This window comes from Adiantum capillus-veneris, unplaced genomic scaffold (assembly GCF_014529385.1).
Source record: "Adiantum capillus-veneris isolate H3 unplaced genomic scaffold, ASM1452938v2 Hic_scaffold_325, whole genome shotgun sequence".
Taxonomy (NCBI): domain Eukaryota; kingdom Viridiplantae; phylum Streptophyta; class Polypodiopsida; order Polypodiales; family Pteridaceae; genus Adiantum; species Adiantum capillus-veneris.
The window spans coordinates 6,004,907-6,025,828 of NW_028221436.1; the positions used below are offsets into that span (position 1 = coordinate 6,004,907).

At 47.9% G+C, this 20,922-nt stretch overlaps 1 protein-coding gene and 1 pseudogene across 1 annotated transcript; one reads left to right on the forward strand and one right to left on the reverse strand.

The window, feature by feature from the left end:
- Window positions 1–5,711: 5,711 nt before the first annotated feature.
- On the forward strand, window positions 5,712–6,336 carry LOC147417190 (uncharacterized; annotated as a pseudogene).
- Window positions 6,337–18,782: 12,446 nt separating this feature from the next.
- On the reverse strand, window positions 18,783–20,247 carry LOC147417191 (uncharacterized). Its single transcript, XM_086507803.1, has 2 exons — window positions 19,260–20,247; window positions 18,783–19,162 (listed from the first exon to the last, which is right to left on the reverse strand). The coding sequence occupies exons 1-2, from the start codon at window positions 20,245–20,247 to the stop codon at window positions 18,783–18,785; spliced, it is 1,368 nt and encodes a 455-aa protein (XP_086363929.1).
- Window positions 20,248–20,922: the final 675 nt, after the last annotated feature.

Consider the following 20,922-nt stretch of genomic DNA (forward strand, 5'->3'; position numbering starts at 1 on the left):
GTGTGTGTGAGCGTGTGAGCCCCTCGGGCCCCTTGCGTGTATGAGAGAGAAAGAGAGAGAGGTGTTGAGTTGTCGAAGGGCTGGAAGCGGGCAAGATCGGTGTGATTGTTGTCTGACAACTGTGCAGGTTGTGTGTGCATTGGGCAAAGTCCTGCTAGTGTGAATCGTCTTTTTTGAAGGAGCTTTCAAGAGGACAGAGGTGCTGTGAATACCCTGAGCTATATAGGGGCAGTTGTTTGTGTGTCGGGTGTGTTCCCCATTCCCCCTCTCCATCTTCTGGTGCCCCCACGGAGGAGCACACTGATGCTCCTGTTTGAAGACAATGCGATGATTTTGGTGATGCCAAAGGTGCGGCCTTTGAAGAGCAGGTGCTGCTAGAGAAGTAATGGCTTGGACGAGATTTCCCATTTTCACTGGGGTAGAAGATGCAGGAACCTGGCTCCAAGATTATTGGTTGTTTGTGTTGGAAAGTGGTTTGTCGACAGAAGAAGGTGCTGTACAGGTGTTTTCTCTCCTGGTGCGTGGTAAAGCGAGTCTATGGTTCGATGGCCTGCCTAATGAGAAAAAGGTGGATCATGAAGCATTGGAAGCGGCTTTTCGAAGCATATATGTAGCAGATGCGCAATTGGATGAAGTAAAGAGAAGGCTGGACAATTTGAAGCAAGGCTTGGAAGCGGATTTTCAAGCGTTCCTATGGGAGTTTGAGGTCCTTTGGAAAAAGCTGATAAAGGTAACTGCTGCTGAGAATGTTGGGTTTTTAAAACTGAGCAAGTTTTTGGATTGCCTGCATGAAGAAGTAAGAGACAAGGTGGAGATGGATGGCGCGGTGTCATACGAAGAAGCGGTGGCTCTAGCAAAAGGGCGGACCAAGAAGATTCTCAAGAAGCGTGAAGCTAGACAAGGTTTGCTACGTGTTGTGATGCCAAAGCCGGTTGATGCGGTGGTAGCCGGGCCAAGGATTGTGCAAACAGAAGTGCATGTGCAAGAGGAGCCGAGGGTTCTGTGGTTGCAGAGAGATAGGGTGGTTCCTATGCCGAGGATGCCAGCTAGAGCGGCTTCGATTATGGAATATATATAGGTGGTTCCCGATCAGGCAAAGGATATGCTGCCAAGTTCAAGTGTGGTTGTAGAAACTCCATGGAAGTGTGGTAAAGGTCAAAGGGTGCGGTTTGTAGATGAGATTGAAGCGGTGAAGAAGCTAGAGGAGCTTCCCGAGCTTGAAAAAGAGGACGAGGTTGAGCCAAGTGAAAGTAGCTCTTTGGATGTTGACACAAGTTGGGAGACCGAGTCGTCTCAGTCCAGGTATGATGAGTTTGATCTCTTGCAAGTGGATGGAGATACAATGAATGTGTGCGAGGAGCAAGGATCAGTGCATACCGTTATGCTCGGTGGAGACGAAGAGGGAGATCTTGATGATGTTGGAGTTGAGTACATGGCAACTGTGAAGGCGAGGGTGAAGCCAAAGATAGAGGTGCTTCCTATGATGCTCATAAGTGCAGCTGTGAAGTGGGCTGTTGAGCAGGTACAGGATCTGCTAGACGAGGATCTAGCTTTACATGGATGGGAAGGTGGGTCATATATGTTAGGTCTATTTGGTACGAGTGATGATACAAGTATTCCGAGAGTGTTGGTTGAGAACGATAGTGCTCTATTTGATGTGTTTGTAAGTGCTTTGTTGCGAGTGGGCAGTATGCCGTTGAGTGCTTGGAGTGGTAGAAGCATGTGGATGGCAGTTTGGTTATGCAGTTGGGTGTGTGCCCTGGTGTGGTACTATACGAGATTGTTGCAGGTGGATGGAAAGGAACAATCCAAGGTGTTTGACCCTGGTGGGTGAATAGAGGTAAAGCAGGGGGTTGGGCAACCCGCAGGAGCAAATGTGGGGGATGACAGATGCCAGGTTTTGTACATATGTTAGGTGGTTTTGTGATGTTCAGAGAGGTTGTTTTGGTGTGGCAGTTTTTAAGTGCAATGAGCTTGTTTGTGGTTGAACATGAATGTTCAACAAGGGGCTGGGCAATGATGGTGCAATCAAAGTTGGTATGCATTGGGAAGTGTGCTATGCAGTGCAAAGCGTGCTAGCATGCGCATGGCAAAGAGCTAAAGCAGGTATGAAGGCCTTGGGCAGGAGAGTGGCAGCGGAAATATATGCTTAAAGTGGGTTTTTAGGCCGGGGGGGCCTCCAAAGTGAGATAATGATGACGAAAAGTCAAGGTGTTCAAAATGCGAGAAATGTGTCCCCACATGTGGTATTCAAGATGCTCTAGAAGCTCGTCCAGACGGCTCGTCAAACGGGGCTTCGGTGTGAAAGATATGCCAGTCCGAAGATGGAAGGCTTCGCAGGTCCCAACGGGCAGAGCAGGTACAGATAGGTGGCCAAAACTGGGATAAGTGGATACACATGTAAAGCTCAAGTTGTGGAGCATGCCGGTCTTTTCGGTTCGCCATTCGGAGCTCAAACGAGAAAGTTATGAACAGTTGAAAGTTTTCCGGGGGCCAAGTGTGTGCAAGGTTGTCCGCATTAAAAGACGTTCCGCCGGGTGTTTTCCTTGCCTCGACTAGGTTTGGCAAGGTAGCATGCATTGAGTGGGGTCAGTTGAAATCGACGGCTTGGAAATCGAAATCATGGGCGACTGGACATGCCAAGGAGAATGTAAGGCAGTCACACGCATTTTTTCCATCCTTTAGCAATTTCAATTGGCGAGCTCGAGAAATTTGCAGTGCAGGAAAAAAATTTTATGGCTTTGAGCTAGCAGGACGGGGTTCGAGTGCATTTGTGTGGTGGATATTTAGCGCCATGGGGGAGCACCGACTGTGTGGGAAATGAGGGCTTAAAAACCCTTTGGTTGTGGGTTGTAAATGCAAAGGGAAAGGTGGCTGGAATGGGAAGAGAAAAAAAAAAAGGCTAACCTCATAAGTTAAGCAAAACTCACAAAGAAAAGACAAAAGGCAGTAGCGCCGGGCTCAGTTGCCAAAAAAAGAATGTTTTCCTTTGCTTTTGAAAAGGGGAAACAAAGAAAGAAGGGAGGGGAGAACTTCCTCGACGGGGTTTTTTTGGATCTTGGGTTGCTCGTTCGTTGGGAGCCACAGGGAGCTCACGAGGAGTGCAAGCCATGGAGTCCTTGAAGCCGGGCTTGAGCGAAGCTCGTCCTTTGTGCTTTTTTTGGTGTACGCCGGTTGTGGCAACGGTGTTGTGCCTATTTCTGGTGTGAAATAAAGAAGAGAAGCCCCCCATTGCAGTTGATTTTGGCGTCATCTTTCTCCCCTTCCCCCCTTTCTTCTTTGCTCGTCTCCAAGGTGTGTGGTGCCGGTGTGTGTGAGTGTGTGAGCCCCCCGGGCCCCCTGCGTGTGTGACAGAGAAAGAGAGAGAGGTGTTGAGTTGTCGAAGGCATGGAAGCGGGCAAGATCGGTGTGATCGCTGTCTGGCGACTGTGCAGGTTGTGTGTGCATTGGGCGAAGTGCAGGCGAGGCCCTGCTAGTGTATATAATCTTTTTTGAAGGTGTTTTCGAGAGGACAGGGGTGCTGTGAATACCCTGAGCTATATAGGGGCAGTTGAGTGTGTGTCTGGTGTGTTCCCCATTCCCCCTCTCCACCGTGCCTTGCGGCGCATAAAATATTTCTCTTCTTCTTCTCCCCGTTCTACCTGAACTCACCTTCTCTCCTTATCTCTCTAGCGTGTCCGCTCCTCCTCTATCTTGTCTCTGTCCGAGAGTGTTGATGCAGCCAATGTTGGTCCGCGCTATAAAGTGTGCTATGCAGTGCAAAGGGTGCTAACAGGTGCATGGTAGAGGGCTAAAGCCAATGTGAGAGACCTCAGCAGGACAGTGGCAACGGAAATGCGTGCTTAATGGGGTTTTTTAGGCCAGGGGGACCTCCGAAGTGAGATAATGATGACGGCAAGTCAAGGTGTTCAAAATGCGGAAAATGTATCCTGAAATGTTGTGTTCAAGATGCTCTAGAAGCTCGTCCAGACGGCTCGTCAAACGGGGCTTCGGTGTAAAAGATATGCTAGTCCAAAGTTAGAAGGCTTCGCAAGTCCTGACGGGTAGGGCAGGTACAAACAGGTGGCAAAAAATGGGATCAATGGATACACGTGTAAAGCTCAAGCTGTCGATCATGACGATCTTTTCGGTTCGCCATTCGGAGCTTAGAGGAGCAAGTTATGGCCTGTGGAATATTTGCCGGGGATCGGGTATGTGCTCACCGGGCCATGATGGTAAGCGCGCTGACAGGGATTTTCTTGAGCTCGGCAAGATCTCAAAAAATTGCATGCGATATGGGGAGTCGGCCAAAAAGTGGCGGCTTGCTAATCGGAGTCATGGACATTAAGATAGGCCCAATTCAAATTGATAGACAAGCATGGCGAAAAGGGATCGGGTGGTCTTTCCTATTATCGGACGTGTTTTTGGACGCCATGGTACAGAACAGTAGAGAAGTGTGAGGATTTTGGGGCCGGTAAATGGATCTCCCATGCAGCATAGCTGGAAAATTTGTATGGCAAGCCCCGGTTGTGTTGTAAGCAGTGAGCACCGACAGTGTGGAAACCATGCCTAAAAATCCCCTTGGCTATAAGTTCAAAAAGGAAAAAGGGTGACCCCTTAACTTTGGTGGAATCTATATACTATATTAAAAAGACAAGGGTTGGGTTACACGTGGCTGCAAAAGCCTGTGCCTGCAATTTTGAGGCCTTTGACCTTCTCCTGCAATCCGCTCGCTCCCCTGGAATATTTCGGTTGACGCTCCACTTGACAGGCGGGCGAGCGCGGATTTAACGCTCAGCAAGGGCAGCCAGCGCAGAGTCGGGAGCAGTGATATGGGGAGTGCTTGCCCATAGTGAGGAGCAGTGCCATGGCGAGTGCTACCTGGTGAGTGCTTGCCCGCAAATAGAGAGAGAGAGAGAGAGAGAGAGAGAGAGAGAGAGAGAGATTGCTGTCCTTGAAGTTAGGGAGAGCACTACGTCGAGCGGCCCTGGCCACTTGCATGAGGTGTGCCTGCTCCCTCCGCCTATTACTAACCTTTTCCCTTTGCTTCATGTAGCTAGCACGGGCCTATCTGCTGCATCCACCCTGTTGTAGCGATCACTAGCTGCAACTCCCACACTTGGACTGCACCACTTGCGCCCTCAAAAGACCTTCCCTTCCTGCTCTCGCATTCAGCAATGCCTCCCTTTCTTGCAAGTTTTGCCACCATCTCCGTTTGTGGCACTGCTGGCTCTTCACACAACCACACTCTCAAGTCTCAAGTCTCACCTTGCAGTTGCCACCTCCACAACCTTGCTGATATGTAGGAAATCTTCATCAACGAAAAACTCTTGATAACAGCACCATAATGCCTGTATTGATGCTCTCCTCGTACATATGGATGCTACAGTACTTGCTCAGGTGTACTACATGAGCTATGCCATCTCTCTCTCTCTCTCTCTCTCTCTCTCTCTCTCTCTCTCTCTCTCTCTCTCTCTCTCTCTCTCTCTCTCTCTCTCTCTCTCTCTCTCTCTCATTAGCCAGCAGGCAGTCCCAAGCCTCACAACCATTGGATGATGCTTGACGGAAGGTTAGAAACAAAGGCGAAGATGCTCCATTTCACACCAAGCGATGCTAGAGGCTAGTTGACGTGAGCTACTGATATGTTGAGTCCGCTGAACTGGGCCGGAATGTCTTTGTTATTTGACCATCAAGGAGCTGCATCTTGGACATATCACATATCGATTTCGGCAATGTCGTCTTTTTTATCAAGCATGCATTGGCAATATTTTATCTGTAGCCCAAAGTCACTCCATCCGTGCTTACAACGCTCTCCCCCCGTGAGTACATTGGAGCTTTTCAATGGAGAGAGCTTCCACTCTTGCACCACGAAGTATAAAACTAAAGAGTTTGATGGTGAAGTGCCCTTCAAATCATTCTCTGTTTGTCCATGGTCTCTCTTCTTAAGCGAAGAGCAGCAGGCCCTGGCAGTACGTCTTCGACAAAGAGGACAACTCTTCTATGATTATGTTGTGAAGGAGCACTTTCGATTCATGCATTTCCGGGGGTCGCTTGGGGTTCTATGAAAGAGATTTTAAGGGATGCTTTCATTTAAGAAGGGTAAGTGTAGATGGGCGAAAAATGGTAGATCTGGTAAGCTTGGCAAAGGAGAATCATGATTAGCCATTTGGAAATGCACAACCACTCTCAGAGTTGTTGAGAGGCATTCCGGAAAAGGAGGTAGAAGTAACTAAGAAGAAAAATCAACCCGCCAAAGAGCAGCTTCTGATTGCTCCTACCACTGTGTATGGGTTATCCTTCAGCCTAAAGAAATGGGACTGCTTTGAGGTTGGGGGTCTCAAGGAGAGTTGGTCATGAAGAGCGCCAGAGAGAGAGAGAGAGAGAGAGAGAGAGAGAGAGAGAGAGGCCGAAGGCCGCCAGCCACACTAGTTTGCTCAAAAGCAAAAGGACTAGAATCCACAAAGAAAAGCCCAAGAGGCACTGGCGCTAGGTGATACTGCCCAAAAAAAGAAACTTTTTTTCTTTTCTTTGAAAAAAGAAGAGGAAGAAAAAACAAAGGCAGCGTTTTCGAGATTTTTGTGGCTTGGCTTTTTCTTGGTGCTTAAGAGGAAGAAAAAGAAAAGAGAAGGGAGCGTTTTTCGAGCTGTGTTGGATTTTTGGGTTTGGGCTTTGAGTTTGGGGAAGAAGGAGGCTCTTCGCGAGAGCAGTGTGATCGAAGCCAACACCCAAGGGAGAAGGATCATTGGGAAGAGGCTCAGAAGAGCAAACACTGGGTAGAGGAAAGGGCCAATGCAGGCTACCAAGAGGAAGCTTTGCGCGCAGAGTGGTCGGAGCCGACAGGGGTGGTCCTTCAAGCGACCCGAGAGCACGAGGGCTTGGAAGAAGAGGGAGCCAGCGAGGGTTTCCACAAGGAGGAGCTACTATGCAAGCGAAGACATCGGTGGATTTTCTGTCGAGTTGTGTGCCGACAGAGTCCAGCTTCGAGGCCTAGAGCAGACAGTGCGGATCTTGTACAGGGTGTTTTTCATTGAAGGAAAGCTATCCTTGCCAGTTTTGGTGTCGTCTCTCCCCCCTTCCCCCCTTTCTTCTTTGCTCGTCTCTAAGGTGTGCGGTGCCGGTGTGTGTGAGCGTGTGCGCCCCCCCGGGCCCCTTGTGTGTGAGAGAGAGAAAGAGAGAGAGGTGTTGAGTTGTGGAAGAGCTGGAAGTAGGCAAGATTGGGGTGATCAATGTTTGGTGAGCATGCAAAGCGTGTGTGCGTTGGGCTAATAAGTGGAGGCGAGGCCCTGCTAGTGTGAGTTGCTTGTTTTGAAGGTGTTTTTGAGAGGACAGGGATGCTGTGAATACCCTGAGCTATATAGGGGCAGCTGATTGTGTGTCAGGTGTGTTCCCCATTCCCCCTCTCCATCTTCTGGTGCCCCCACTGAGGAGCGCACTGATGCTCCTGTTTGAAGGCAAAGCGATGATTTTGGTGATGCCAAAGGTGAGGCCTTTGAAGAGCAGGTGCTGCTAGAGAAGTAATGGCTTGGACGGGATTTCCCATTTTCACTGGGGTCGAAGATGCAGGAACCTGGCTCCAAGACTATGGGTTGATCGTGCTGGAAAGCGGTTTGTCGAGGGAAGAAGGTGCGATACAGGTGTGTCCGCTGCTGGTTCGTGGTAAAGCGAGGCTATGGTTCGATGGCCTGCCTAATGAGAAAAAGATGGATCATGAAGCACTGGAAGCGGATTTTCGAAGAAAATATGTAGCAGATGTGCAGTTGGATGAAGTAAAGAGAAGGCTGGGCAATTTGAAGTAAGGCTTGGAAGGGGATTTTAAAGCGTTCCTATGGGAGTTTGAGGTGCTTTGGAGAAATCTGATAAAGGTAGTTGCTGCTGAGAATGTTGGGGTTTTAAAGTTGAGAAAATTCATAGATTGCCTGCATGAGGAAGTGCGCGACAAGGTTGAGATAAACGGCCCGGTGTCATATGAAGAAGCGGTGGCTCTACCTAAAGGGAGAACCAAGAAGATTCTCAAGAAGCGTGGAGCTAGACCGGGTTTTGATGCCAAAGTTATGATGCCAAAGCAGGTTGATGCAGTGGTAGCGGAGCCAAGGATGGTGCAAAGAGAAGTGCATATGCGAGAGGAACCGAGGGTTATGTGGCTACAGAAAGACAGGATGGTTCCAATGCCGAGAATTTCAGTTAGGGCGGCTCCAATTGTGGAGGAGGTGCAGGTGGTTCCAAAATGGACAAAGGAGGTACTTCCAAGTCAAGGTGCGGCTGTAGAAGCTCCATTGAAGTGTGATAAGGGCCAAAGAGTGCGGTTTGCAGACGAGGTTGAAGCGGTGAAGCTAGAAGAGCTTCTCGAGCTTGAGATAGAGGACGAGGTTGAGCCAAGTGAAAGTAGCTCTTTGGATGTTGACACAAGTTGGGAGACCGAGTCCTCTCGGTCAAGGTATGATGAGTTCGATCTCTTGCATGTGAGTTGCGAAAAGCAGGGTGAAATGCAAACCGATATGTTCAGCGGACACGAAGTTGAGAAGCCCGAGCCTACAGGTGATGATATGCAGGTGAAGGTGATGTGCGGTGCCATGTTAATGGCCATGCTAATGAAAGTGGTTGTGGAGTATGCTATGGTGGTGCATCAGGTACAGGGTTTTGCCAAGAATGACGAGATGGCCTTGTTTATGGATGAAGATCAAGATGAGGATAATGCGATAGAGAATGAGTTTCTCTCTTCCTTGATGGATCATGATGCAGCAGTAGAAGAGATGCTTGAAGAGCAGGTGATGGAAGCCAACAAGTGAGTGGTGCTTATCGACCTTGAAGGGCCGATTGATGAGGGAGATCTTGATGATGTTGGAGTTGAGTGCATGGCACATGTGAAGGGGAGTGTGGAGTCAAAGATAGAGGTGCTTCCTATGCAGCAAGAGCACTCTGTGGGTGGCAGGTGATGCGGATTCCCAGATTGTGTCTAAGATTTCCAAGGAGCTTTGTGAATGGTGGTTGAAAGGTATTCTCATAGGTGCAGCTGTGAAGTGGGTTGTTGAGTAGGTACAGGATCTGCTAGGCGGGGATCTAGCTTTACATGGATGGGTGGGTATGTCAGGTATGTCAGGTATGTTCGATGCAAGCAATGGTGCAGGTATGTCTTTGGATGGTGAGCACGATGGTGCTCTATTTGGTGTTCTTGGAGGTGCTTTGTTGCAAGCCGGCAGTATGCCATGGGGTGCATGGAATAATAGAAGTATGTTGTTGGCTGTTTGGGTATGCAGTTGGCTATGTGCCATGGTATTGCAGTATGCAAGGGTGTTACAGGTGGATGGAAGAGACCAATTCATGGTGTTTGACGCAAGCGGTTGATGACAGGTAAAGCAAGGGGTTGGGCAACCCGCATGAACAAAGGCAGCGGGTAGCAAAAGCCACGTTTTGTACATATGTTAGGTGGTTTTGTGACGTGCAGAGAGTTTGTTTTGGTGTGGCAACTTTTATTGCAATAAGGCTGTTTGTGGTTGAACATGAATGTTCAACAGGGGGGTGGGCAATGATGGTGCAGCGAAAGTTGGTCCACGCTATAAAGTGTGCTATGCAGTGCAAAGGGTGCTAACAGGTGCATGGTAGAGGGCTAAAGCCAGTGTGAGAGACCTCAGTAGGACAGTGGCAACGGAAATGCGTGCTTAAAGGGGTTTTTAAGGCCAAGGGAGCCTCTGAAGTGAGATAATGATGACGGCAAGTCAAGGTGTTCAAAATGCAAAAAATGTGGCCCGAACTGTGGTGTTCAAGATGCTCTAGAAGCTCATCCAGACGGCTCGTCAAATGGGGCTTCGGTGTGAAAGATATGCCAGTCCGAAGTTAGAAGGCTTCGCAAGTCCCGACGAGCAGGGCAGGTACAGGCAGGTGACGAAAAATGGGATCAATGGATACACGTGTAAAGCTCAAGCTGTCGATCATGCCGATCTTTTCGGTTCGCCCTTCGGAGCTCAGAGGAGCAAGTTATGTCCTGTGGAATATTTGTCGGGGGTTGGGTATGTGCTCACTGGGCCATGATGGTAAGCGCTCTAACAGGGGTTTTCTTGAGCTCGCCAAGATCTCAAAAAATTGCATGCGATATGGGGAGTCAGCTAAAATTGGCGGCCTGCTAATCGGAGTCATGGACATCAAGATAGGCCCAATTCAAATTGATAGACAAGCATGGCAAAAAGGGATCGGGTGGTCTTCCCTATCCTTGGATGTGTTTTCGAATGCCATGGTACGGAACGGTAGGGAAGCGCGAGGATTTTGGGGCCGGTAAATGGATCTCCCATGCAACATAGCGGAAAAATTTGTATGGCAAGCCCCGGGTTGTGTTGTAAGCAGTGAGCTCCGACAGTGTGGAAACCATGCTTAAAAAACCCCTTGGCTATAACTTCAAAAAGGAACAAGGGTAACGCCTTAACTTTGGTGGAATTTGCTCAAAAGCAAAAGGACTAGAATCCACAAAGAAAAGCCCAAGAGGCAGTAGTGGTCGCCAGGTGCTACTGCCCAAAAAAAAAAAGAAACTTTTTTTCTTTGCTTTGAAAAAAGAAGAGGAAGAAAAAACAAAGGCAGCGTTTTCCAGATTTCTGTGGCTTGGCTTTTTCTTGGGGCTTAAGAGGAACTAAAAGAAAAGAGAAGGGAGCGTTTTTTGAGCTGTGTTGGATTTTTGAGTTTGGGCTTTTAGTTTGGGGAAGAAGGAGGCACTTTGCGAGTGTGATAGAAGCCAACACCCAAGGGAGAAGGATCGTCAGGAAGCGGCTCGGAAGAGCGAACACTGGGTAGAGGAAAGGGCCAACAAAGGATACCAAGAGGAAGCTTCGTGTGCAGAGTGGTGGGAGCCAACAGGGGTGGTCCTTGAAGCGACCCGAGAGCACAAGGGCTTGGAAGAAGAGGGAGCCAGCGAGGGTTTCCACAATGAGGAGCTACTATGCAAGCGAAGACATCGGTGGATTTTCTGTCGAGTTGTGTGCCAACAGAGTCGAGCTTCGAGGCCTAGAGCAGACAGTGCGGATCTTGTACAAGGTGTTTTTCATTGAAGGAAAGCTATCCTTGCCGGTTTTGGTGTCGTCTCTCCCCCCTTCCCCCCTTTCTTCTTTGCTCGTCTCCAAGGTGTGCGGTGTCGATGTGTGTGAGCATGTGCGTCCCCCTGGGCCCCTTGTGTGTGTGAGAGAGAAAGAGAGAGAGGTGTTGAGTTGTGGAAGCGTTGGAAGTAGGTAAGATTGGGGTGATCAATATTTGATGAACATGCAAAGCGTGTGTGCATTGGGCTAAGTGCAGGCGAGGCCCTGCTAGTGTGAGTTGCTTGTTTTGAAGGTGTTTTGGAGAGGACAGGGGTGCTCGTTCGTGGTAAAGCGAGGCTATGGTTCGATGGCCTGCCTAATGAGGAAAAGGTGGATCATGAAGCACCGGAAGCGGCTTTTCGAAGCAAATATGTAGCAGATGCGCAGTTGGATGAAGTAAAGAGAAGGCTGGGCTATTTGAAGCAAGGCTTGGAAGCGGATTTTCAAGCGTTCCTATGGGAGTTTGAGGTTTTTTGGGGAAAGTTGATAAAGGTAACTGCTGCTGAGAATGTTGGATTTTTAAAGTTGAGAAAATTCATGGATTGCCTGCATGAGGAAGTGCGCGACAAGGTTGAGATAGACGGCCAGGTGTCATATGAAGAAGTGGTGGCTCTAGCAAAAGGGCAAACCAAGAAGATTCTCAAGAAGCGTGAAGCTAGACAGGGTTTGCCAAGTGTTGTGATGCCAAAGCAGGTTGATGCAGTCGTAGCCGAGCCAATGATGGTGCAAAGAGAAGTGCATGTGCGAGAGGAACCGAGGGTTATGTGGCTACAGAAAGACAGGATGGTTCCAATGCCGAGAATGCCAGTTAGGGCAGCTCCAATTGTGCAGGAGGTGCAGGTGGTTCCAAAATAGACAAAGGAGGTACTTCCAAGTCAAAGTGCGGCTGTAGAAGCTCCATTGAAGTGTGATAAGGGCCAAAAAGTGCGGTTTGCAGACGAGGTTGAAGCGGTGAAGCTAGAGGAGCTTCCCGAGCTTGAGATAGAGGACGAGGTTGAACCAAGTGAAAGTAGCTCTTTGGATGTTGACACAAGTTGGGAGGCCAGGTCGTCTCGGTCAAGGTATGATGAGTTCAATCTCTTGCATGTGAGTAGAGATATGAGGGATGTGTGTGAAGAGCAGGGTAAAATGCAAACTGATATGTTCAGTGGAGACCAAGTGGAGGAGCCCGAGCCTACAGGTGATGATATGCAGGTGAAGGTGATGTGCGGTGCCATGTTAATGGCCATGCTGATGAAAGTCGCTATGGAGTATGCTGTGGTGGTGCATTAGGTACAGGGTTTTGCCAAGAATGACGAGGTGGCCTTGTTTATGGATGAAGATCAAGATGAGGATAATGCGATAGAGAATGAGTTTCTCTCTTCCTTGATGGAGCATGATGCAGTAGTAGAAGAGATGCTTGAAGAGTAGATGATGGAAGCCGACAAGCGAGTGGTGCTTATCGACCTTGAAGGGCCGATTGATGAGGGAGATCTTGATGATGTTGGAGTTGAGTGCATGGCAGGTGTGAAGGCAAGTGTGGAGCCAAAGATAGAGGTGCTTCCTATGCAGCAAGAGCACTCTGTGGCAGGTGATGCGGATTCCGAGATTGTGTCTAGGCTTTCCAAGGAGCGTTGTGAATGGTGGTTGAAAGGTATGCTCATAAGTGCAACTGTGAAGTGGGCTGTTGAGCAGGTACAGGATTTGCTAGACGAGGATCTAGCTTTACATGGATGGGAGGGTATGTCAGGTATGTTCGGTGCAAGCGATGGTGCAGGTATGTCTTTGGATGGTGAGCACGATGGTGCTCTATTTGGTGTTCTTGGAGGTGCTTTGTTGCAAGCCAGTAGTATGCCATGGGGTGCATGGAATAATAGAAGTATGTTGTTGGCTGTTTGGGTATGCAGTTGGCTATGTGCCCTGGTATGGCACTATGCAAGGGTGTTACAAGTGGATGGAAGAGACCAATACATGGTGTTTGACCCAGGCGGTGGATGACAGGTAAAGCAAGGGGTTGGGCAACCCGCATGAGCAAAGGCAGCGGGTAGCAAACGCCAGGTTTTGTACATATGTTAGGTGGTTTTGTGACGTGCAGAGAGTTTGTTTTGGTGTGGCAACTTTTATTGCAATAAGGCTGTTTGTTGTTGAACATGAATGTTCAACAGGGGGGTGGGCAATGATGGTGCATCCAAAGTTGGTTCGTGCTATAAAGTGTGCTATGCAGTGCAAAGGGTTCTAACAGGTGCATGGTAGAGGGCTAAAGCTAGTGTGAGAGACCTCAGCAGCACAGTGGCAACGGAAATGCGTGCTTAAAGGGCTTTTTTAGGCTAGGGGGCCTCCGAAGTGAGATAATGATGATAGCAAGTCAAGGTGTTCAAAATGCAGAAAATGTGTCCCGAAATGTGGTGTTCAAGATGCTCTAGAAGCTTGTCCAGACGGCTCGTCAAACGGGGCTTCAGTGTGAAAGATATGCCAGTCCGAAGTTAGAAGGCTTCGCAAGTCCCGACGGGCAGGGCGGGTACAAACAGGTGGTGAAAAATGGGATCAATGGATACACGTGTAAAGCTCAAGCTGTCGCTTATGCCGATCTTTTCGGTTCGCCATTCGGAGCTCAGAGGAGCAAGTTATGGCCTGTGGAATATTTGTCGGGGGTCGGGTATGTGCTCACCGGGCCATGATGGTAAGCGCGCTGACAGGGATTTTCTTGAGCTCGCCAAGATCGCAAAAAATTGCATGCGATATGGGGAGTCAGCCAAAATTGGCGGCCTACTAATCGGAGTCATGGACATCAAGATATGCCCAATTCAAATTGATAGACAAGCATGGCGAAAAGGGATTGGGTGGTCTTCCCTATTATCGGACGTGTTTTCGGATGCCATGGTACGGAATGGTAGGGAAGCGCGAGGATTTTGGGGCCGGTAAATGGATCTCCCATGCAGCATAGCCGAAAAATTTGTATGGCAAGCCCCGGTTGTGTTGTAAGCAGTAAGCACCGGCAGTGTGAAAACCATGCCTAAAGACCCCCTTGGCTATAAGTTCAAAAACGAAAAAAGGTGATCCCTTTACTGTGGTGGAATTTGCTCAAATGCAAAAGGACTAGACTCCGCAAAGAAAAGCCCAAGAGGCTGTGGCGCCAGGCGCTTCTGCCCAACAAAAGAAACTTTTTTTCTTTGCTTTGAAAAAAGAAGAGGAAGAAAAAACAAAGGAAGCGTTTTCGAGATTTTTGTGGCTTGGCTTTTTCTTGGGGCTTAAGAGCGCTCCCCCATAGGGTAGAGGAGCCAGTAAAAAACAGGGTGCCTTTTTAAGGACCAATCCCCCCGCTTTTGTTTAAGAATAGTAGGCTCCAATGTAGGTGCACAAGCAACCCAAGGCGGGACGGTTTAGAGCAGATGTGGGTGAATCTTATTCGTGCAGGTGACGGTTCAATCCTTGCTGGCGTTCGTACCTCTAATTACCCCCCAAAACCGTCTTCTATTTTGCCCCCCTTTTTGTTACAAAGGATTTCGAAATCCCTGTCGCGTTTGAGCTGTGGAGTAGCGATTGTGCTGCCGTCTTTTGCTACAGATGCGCAAGGTCACGACGCATCAGACGCACCCTCCCCCGCCTAGATTGCCTCTGTATAGCTGGAGCTAGAGGCGCCAAGATTTCAACGCCTCTAAACTCGCTCCTCTACCCTAGCTCCAATGTGGAGGCACCATTGGCAGGCGTCCTGTTTTTCATTGAAGGGCCCTCCAATTGAAAACGGCACCCCATAAAGTGCGCCTAACTCCAGAATCCGCCATTCATTTCTTTTATGATTGCCCGCCAACCTAAGGCATGATCGTAACTGCATTCAGGGTTCATCGATGCTATGGCGATCCTAGTACAAACCCTCCAGTGCTCTGGCACGTGTGCCTGTCTGCAGCCAGCATTGCTACATTTTGCCACTCTCTCTCTCTCTCTCTCTCTCTCTCTCTCTCACACACACACACACACACACACACACAGACACACACACACACACACACATGCGCATGCTGAAGCTACTCTCTGTCATCTCCTGCACTCAAAACGCCTCTCGACTCCGTTACATGCAGAAACTGGAGTCTCTTCTCTCTCTCTCTCTCTCTCTCTCTCTCTCAGATCACTCTCGCTCGTCCCCAGCTCAGTGCCATACTTCCTATTTGTTTCAATATATCCACTCTTTCAGGCTCGTCTTCACCATAGCGATTGTGCACGCAGAGAAAGGCCCCCCACTCCATTTGTGGTGTTCCATTCTGAAATATGGACACCTTGCATGAAGTTCTTGGCGGCGCGATAATGGCAATTTCTTTGGCTCTTCACTTCTGGGTGTCAAGCATCGGCACACAGGTTCTTCCCCCAATCGATAGCTGCTCCAATCTTTGCGATGACGACGATCCGGTCATTGAAGCTGCAATTTCAACAATCATTGCATCATCGCCTTTGCGGTATCTTACCGGCAACGAAAGAGTTTTGTTGTCGGTGTATGGTACGTCAAACCTCGAAGCCGCCAACAATCATTGCATCATCGCCTTTGCAGTATCTTACCGGCAACGAAAGAGTTCTGCTGTCGGTGTATGGTACGTCAAACCTCGAAGCCGCCATTTCTGGCATACTTTCTTCGACTACACAGAGGGTGACGACATTCGCTTCGAGGAAAACTTGTGAATTCCACAAAACTGCTTCAACTTCGTTTGCGCTTTGGTGCAAGGCGACCTTCAACAAAAACAAATTCCTCGACAGATAGTAGCTGCGGTGCCCACAAGGGTGCTTACGGTGCGAGGAAGGTTGCTTTGTCTCTACACATGCTCGGCATTGGAGGGCAGGTCCATAACATTGCTAATGTGTATGGACTTGGTTGATCCACTGTTAGTAGAGTTTTTAGGCAGTTCATTGATGCCATGATGCGACATAGGAGCACATTCACTCGTTGGCCAACCACACCACAAGAAAAGCAATTGGTGAAAGAGGGATTCGAAGCAAAGCAAGGCTTCCCCAATTGTTGTGGTGCAATAGATGCAACGCACATTGGTTCGATAGGAACCGTAATTACTCTATGATATTGCATGCGGTGGTCGACAGCAACTTGCGTTTCCTTGATGTCATGTGTGGTATGCCCGGTGTCTGCAATGACATCCGTGTGCTACGGAATTCATCATTGTATAGGAAAGAACAAACCAATGTGATTCTAGATGGCCCATCAATTACGGTGGAGCGGCATCGAATTCGAGAATACATTCTAGGAGATGGTGGTTACCTTAACCTGCCATGGCTTGTCATACCGTTTCCTGCTGCCGAGCGCGATGATATCTTGCAACAGCTCAACTACAAACTATCAAGTACACGAATTGTTGTGGAGCGAGCATTTGGTAGGTTGAAAAAAAATGTGGGGTTATCTACAACAATGGGTGAGACAACCTGACGTGGAGATCTTGCCAAAAGTGATTGCCACCTGCTGCATTCTACACAACATATGGGTGGACTTTGGTGTACCATTCGATGATGATACCATTGTCGACGTGGAGCAAGCTCAACAACCTTTAGGAGTTGCAGTGAGGGGATTGACTACCAGAGACGTCCTGCTCGCTTACATACGAGATGGTCACATGGATTAGTTTGTACCACTATGTAATGGACATTGTTTTTCAGTCTATACATTGCTTTCCTGTCTGTAATTTGATCTATACATTGTTGATTATTTTATAATCCGAATGCGTCATTGAGTTGGGGGGGAGGGGAGGGCTTAGTGCTCTGAATGCGTCATTGAGTCAAATTGTTAGAGAGAGAGAGAGAGAGAGAGAGAGAGAGAGGGGGGGGGGACAATGCCAGGTTTATAATGTGTATCCATATTTGTACACGCTGCACCTTCTTCTTGGTAAGAGAGAGAGAGAGAGAGAGAGAGAGAGAGAGAGAGAGAGAGAGCGGGCCCATAGTAAAAAATGCTTCAATAATTTGTGTGTTGAGAGAGAGGGGGGTGGGGGAGGGGGAGGGGGAGAGATATTGGCACAATGCACAATGCACAATGTGCGAAAAAATGGTACCCACAAAAAGTTTGGCCTGTGGCAGTGACACAAAATATCAGTAGGCTTGTTAATTTAAGAACACTTCAAAAACACACTATGAAGCATTTCAATAGCTTAGCCAAATAAAAAACTAAAAGCTCCCACTGCTTCATTAATTTTTTTTGGGGGGGAAGGGGGGGTGGAGGGGTGGGGAGACAGAGATTGAGAGAGGGCCCACAGTAAAAAAGATGCTTCATTAAGTTGTGTGTTGTTTTTGGGGGGGGTGGGGCTGGTGTGGGGGTGGGGAGAGGGATTGGCACAATGCACAGTGTGTGTAAAAATGGTTTACACACAAAAAGTTTGGCCTTTGGCAGTCACAGAAAAATATCAGTAGGCTTGTTATTTCAATAACACACTTTGAAGCATTTACATAACTCAACCAAGTAACCAACTAAAAACTCCCAATGCTTCATTACTTTTTTTTTTTTTTTCTGTTTTTTGTTGGTTTTGGGGGGGGGGGGGGGGGGGGCAGGCAGAGATAGTGAGGGTTAATGAGGGCAAGCACCTTCAATTTATTACTGCCAATAAAGTGTTTGCAAGTTTAAAATCAATGCATCTACATATTAAATAGTGCTCCCTATCCTTTTGTAAAAGAAAGAAAGGGGGGAAGAGAGAGAGAGAGAGAGAGAATGCAAGGTGCACAGTGTGTGGGAATCAAGTTACACACAACAAAAACTTTGGCATTTGGAAGTCTCACAAAAAGTTCATCTGAGAATGGTTTATGAACCAAAAACACACTACTAAAATCTTTCCTGCCCTAAAGCTTTACTATCCAATTGAAATAGTATCTCAACAGTGAATATCACATCCAACGTCATGCAAAACCATAGATGTTTACCAAAAACATAGTAGGTGCCGAAAACGACTTTTTTAGGGAAAGCCATTAATTAGTTTACGGGGGAAGAAAGGAAAAGAGAAGGGTGGGAAAAAAAAAAGGGAAAGGAGAAGAAGGGGGGGGGGGGGGGGGGGGGGGGGGGGGGGGGGCGGCGTTGTATAATGCTTAAAGGGAACCCAAAGGGTAGCGTAGGCATATAGCATAGTGGTTAAGGTTGAGGTTTATACATCTCTATGTGACGAGGTCAAATTCTACCCATTGGGATTCATTTTAAATCGTGAGCTGCAAGGAGATGCTAATTGGAGATGCTAAAGCATCTTGGGAAGATTCTATGTAATGAAAATTCAAAGTAGAGTAAGTAAGTCTCACAAACTTTTTCTTCAAGGAGATGTTAATTGGAGATGCTAAAGCATCTTGGAAAGATTCTATGTAATGAAAATTCAAAGTAGAGCAAGTAAGTCTCACAAACTTTTTCTTCGTTACTTTTTATAAGAATCACACAAGATGCTTCTATAAAAGTTTGGTTGAAAGGTAAACTTAGTGAAAAGGAGGGGCGGCAAAATGGGGGGGGGTGGGGGTGGCAAGTTTTCTCCGAGGACACCAGTGTTCGGGAAAAATGTGACTTAGCTTAATATCGTGTCGTTTTCAATTTTAAAAACGCCGATCGAGGGCAAGGGAGAAAGGAGAAATTATGTCCCAAAATAGAGGAATTGAGTATAAAAGCCCAAATTCCTTTCCTCTGTCTTCAAAGGAAAAGCGGTAAATATTCTCTGAGGGCACTAGTGTTTTGAAAATGTGTCTCAGCTTAATTAACAACCACTCAATGCAGACAATGATTAATAAACAAACACCTAGGAATGCAACCCACAAGTATTACTCTCTCTGTATCGCCAGGGAGGCAATGGAGTTGGCCACTCGGTTTAAGGAGACACAAATTGCATTTGCACTGTCACGAGTGGTTTCGTTTCTCGCCTCCTCGATTTCTAGCAATCTCTTTTCCCTAGCGTCTTCACGTGCGTCCTTACGATCCTCTGAACTTTGCAACACCATCGCCAAGTTCTTCATCGAGTCCACGAGCTCCTTGATGTTGTTGCCATTGACCTGCGAGCGCCGCTTTCGCTTGATCCCTCCTGAGCTTCCTTCTGCTGATGTGTCACTGGGTCCACCACCATCGTTCGTGGCAATAGGCGGTGTTTGTTGCTCGCCTGTGCTGTCACTATCAGCAGGCATGGTATGGTTGTGTTCTTCGTCGCCTACATGTGAAGAAGTAAAGAAATTAGGGTGAAAGCAACAAATAAAAACAGTAGTGAAAATAAATTTATGGACCGAATTCCAATGGCACTTGTATACCTAGTGGCGTCGTGTCATCCTCCATAGAGTCAACCAACAACCCCCCGATGTCGGCATCGCGGTCCCCGCCAAAAAGCATTTGCATTTTGTTGTACAATTCGAATGGAAAGTCTTCTACAGGTAGTCCTTTCGTGCGCCGGTCGGTTTGAGTCATTTGCCAGTAGCTAGACCACCCTGAGGGAATCTTCCTCTTATAGTCATTGAGCCTATTGAACAGGGAGTGTACAGTCTCCCACTTAGTTTTGCATTGTGCCTTATTACGCATGACGCCTCGTGCCTGACAGGTTTCAGCTACCATTTGCCAGCGTTCGCGACGAGTACGCTCGTAAACCCCTCCTTCACTTTGTCGTACCTGTATTTCTTTCTTGGCCTCGACCAAAGTGATGATCTCGTGGAGCCTCCAATTAGTTCGTCCAGACGTTTGTGGCGTTTGGGTCAATGAAGGCACCGGTGCTCCCTCAACTGAGGTGTTGCTATCACTAGGGATAGCGATCCGAGCTAACCTGCTGTGTGGCGGTAGGCCCTGATGGGGGGAATGTTTGATTGGGGCTGGCAGAGCCGATGCTGGACGTGTAGACAGTGGCAGTGACATTGTGGTCGGCAGTGGACGCCGTATTGAAAGCAAGGATGGCCTCATTGGAGCTGGCCGCACCCGAGGTAAGATGATTGGTGGATCAGGGCGTAGTCCAATGTCTACGAAGGCCCTTCGGGGCGGTGTTATTGAAGGCCCCCAAGCACATGAGCCGCCAAGGCCTCTGATTGATGATCCAGCTTGTCGTGGATGCAAGCTAGACCCCATTACCAAGGTGTTTTGTTGAGGTGATCCCTTCTGTGGCGCCATTGGACGGATTGCCACAGCCAACTCTTCGATCGTCGGCATCACTTCATCGAGTAGGGACTCTGTGGGCAGGATAGAGGAAGGCACCTCCTTGCCATTGTCGCTCCATTCGCTGTTGAGATCCATCAGCAAATTCTCTCGAGACAACATGGCTACAGAAAAAACCGAGCGATACATTACAAAAAAAATGTAGTGGATCTTTATAAGTATCTTCAAGGCAGCAAACCGAAAAGAGTTGCAATTAGGTTGATTTCTTTATCCAATTCATGGAAATAAGTAACCACTTAGCATAGCTAAATAGTTGCAGCAAAGCAGAACCTCTAATTTGATTACATTTACAAAATCACTTAAATGAGTACTCACTCAGCAAAGCCAAATAATGGTTACATTTACGAAATCACTTTAATTATTTCTCACTCAGCAAAGCCAAATCATGGACCTAGTGTCTCCTTTACAAATTAAATTCTTTTGGGAGACTATAGACTATTCCCTTAAACTGTACCTGCCATGATTGCCCTCACACAATTGGAGCCTATTTGTTTGTGTTGGCAGTAATCATAAACGGACATCCTCCAATGAGGAATCAATAATTAGCCTCCAACACAAATCAATAATAAAAAGCACCCACATCCAGGTTATATAAAAATCTCATATCGTCATGCAGCAGAGAAAGGGAGGGTGTCACTTTTCATTAGATGAAGTTGACACATCTACGCACAGAGAGAGAGAGTTCTTCAGTCTGCTGTGTCGGAATTTGGTGAATGGTGAGATGCTGATGAGTTGAATATGTTTGGCTTTGTCTAACTCTATCTTTGGTGTGTGTGA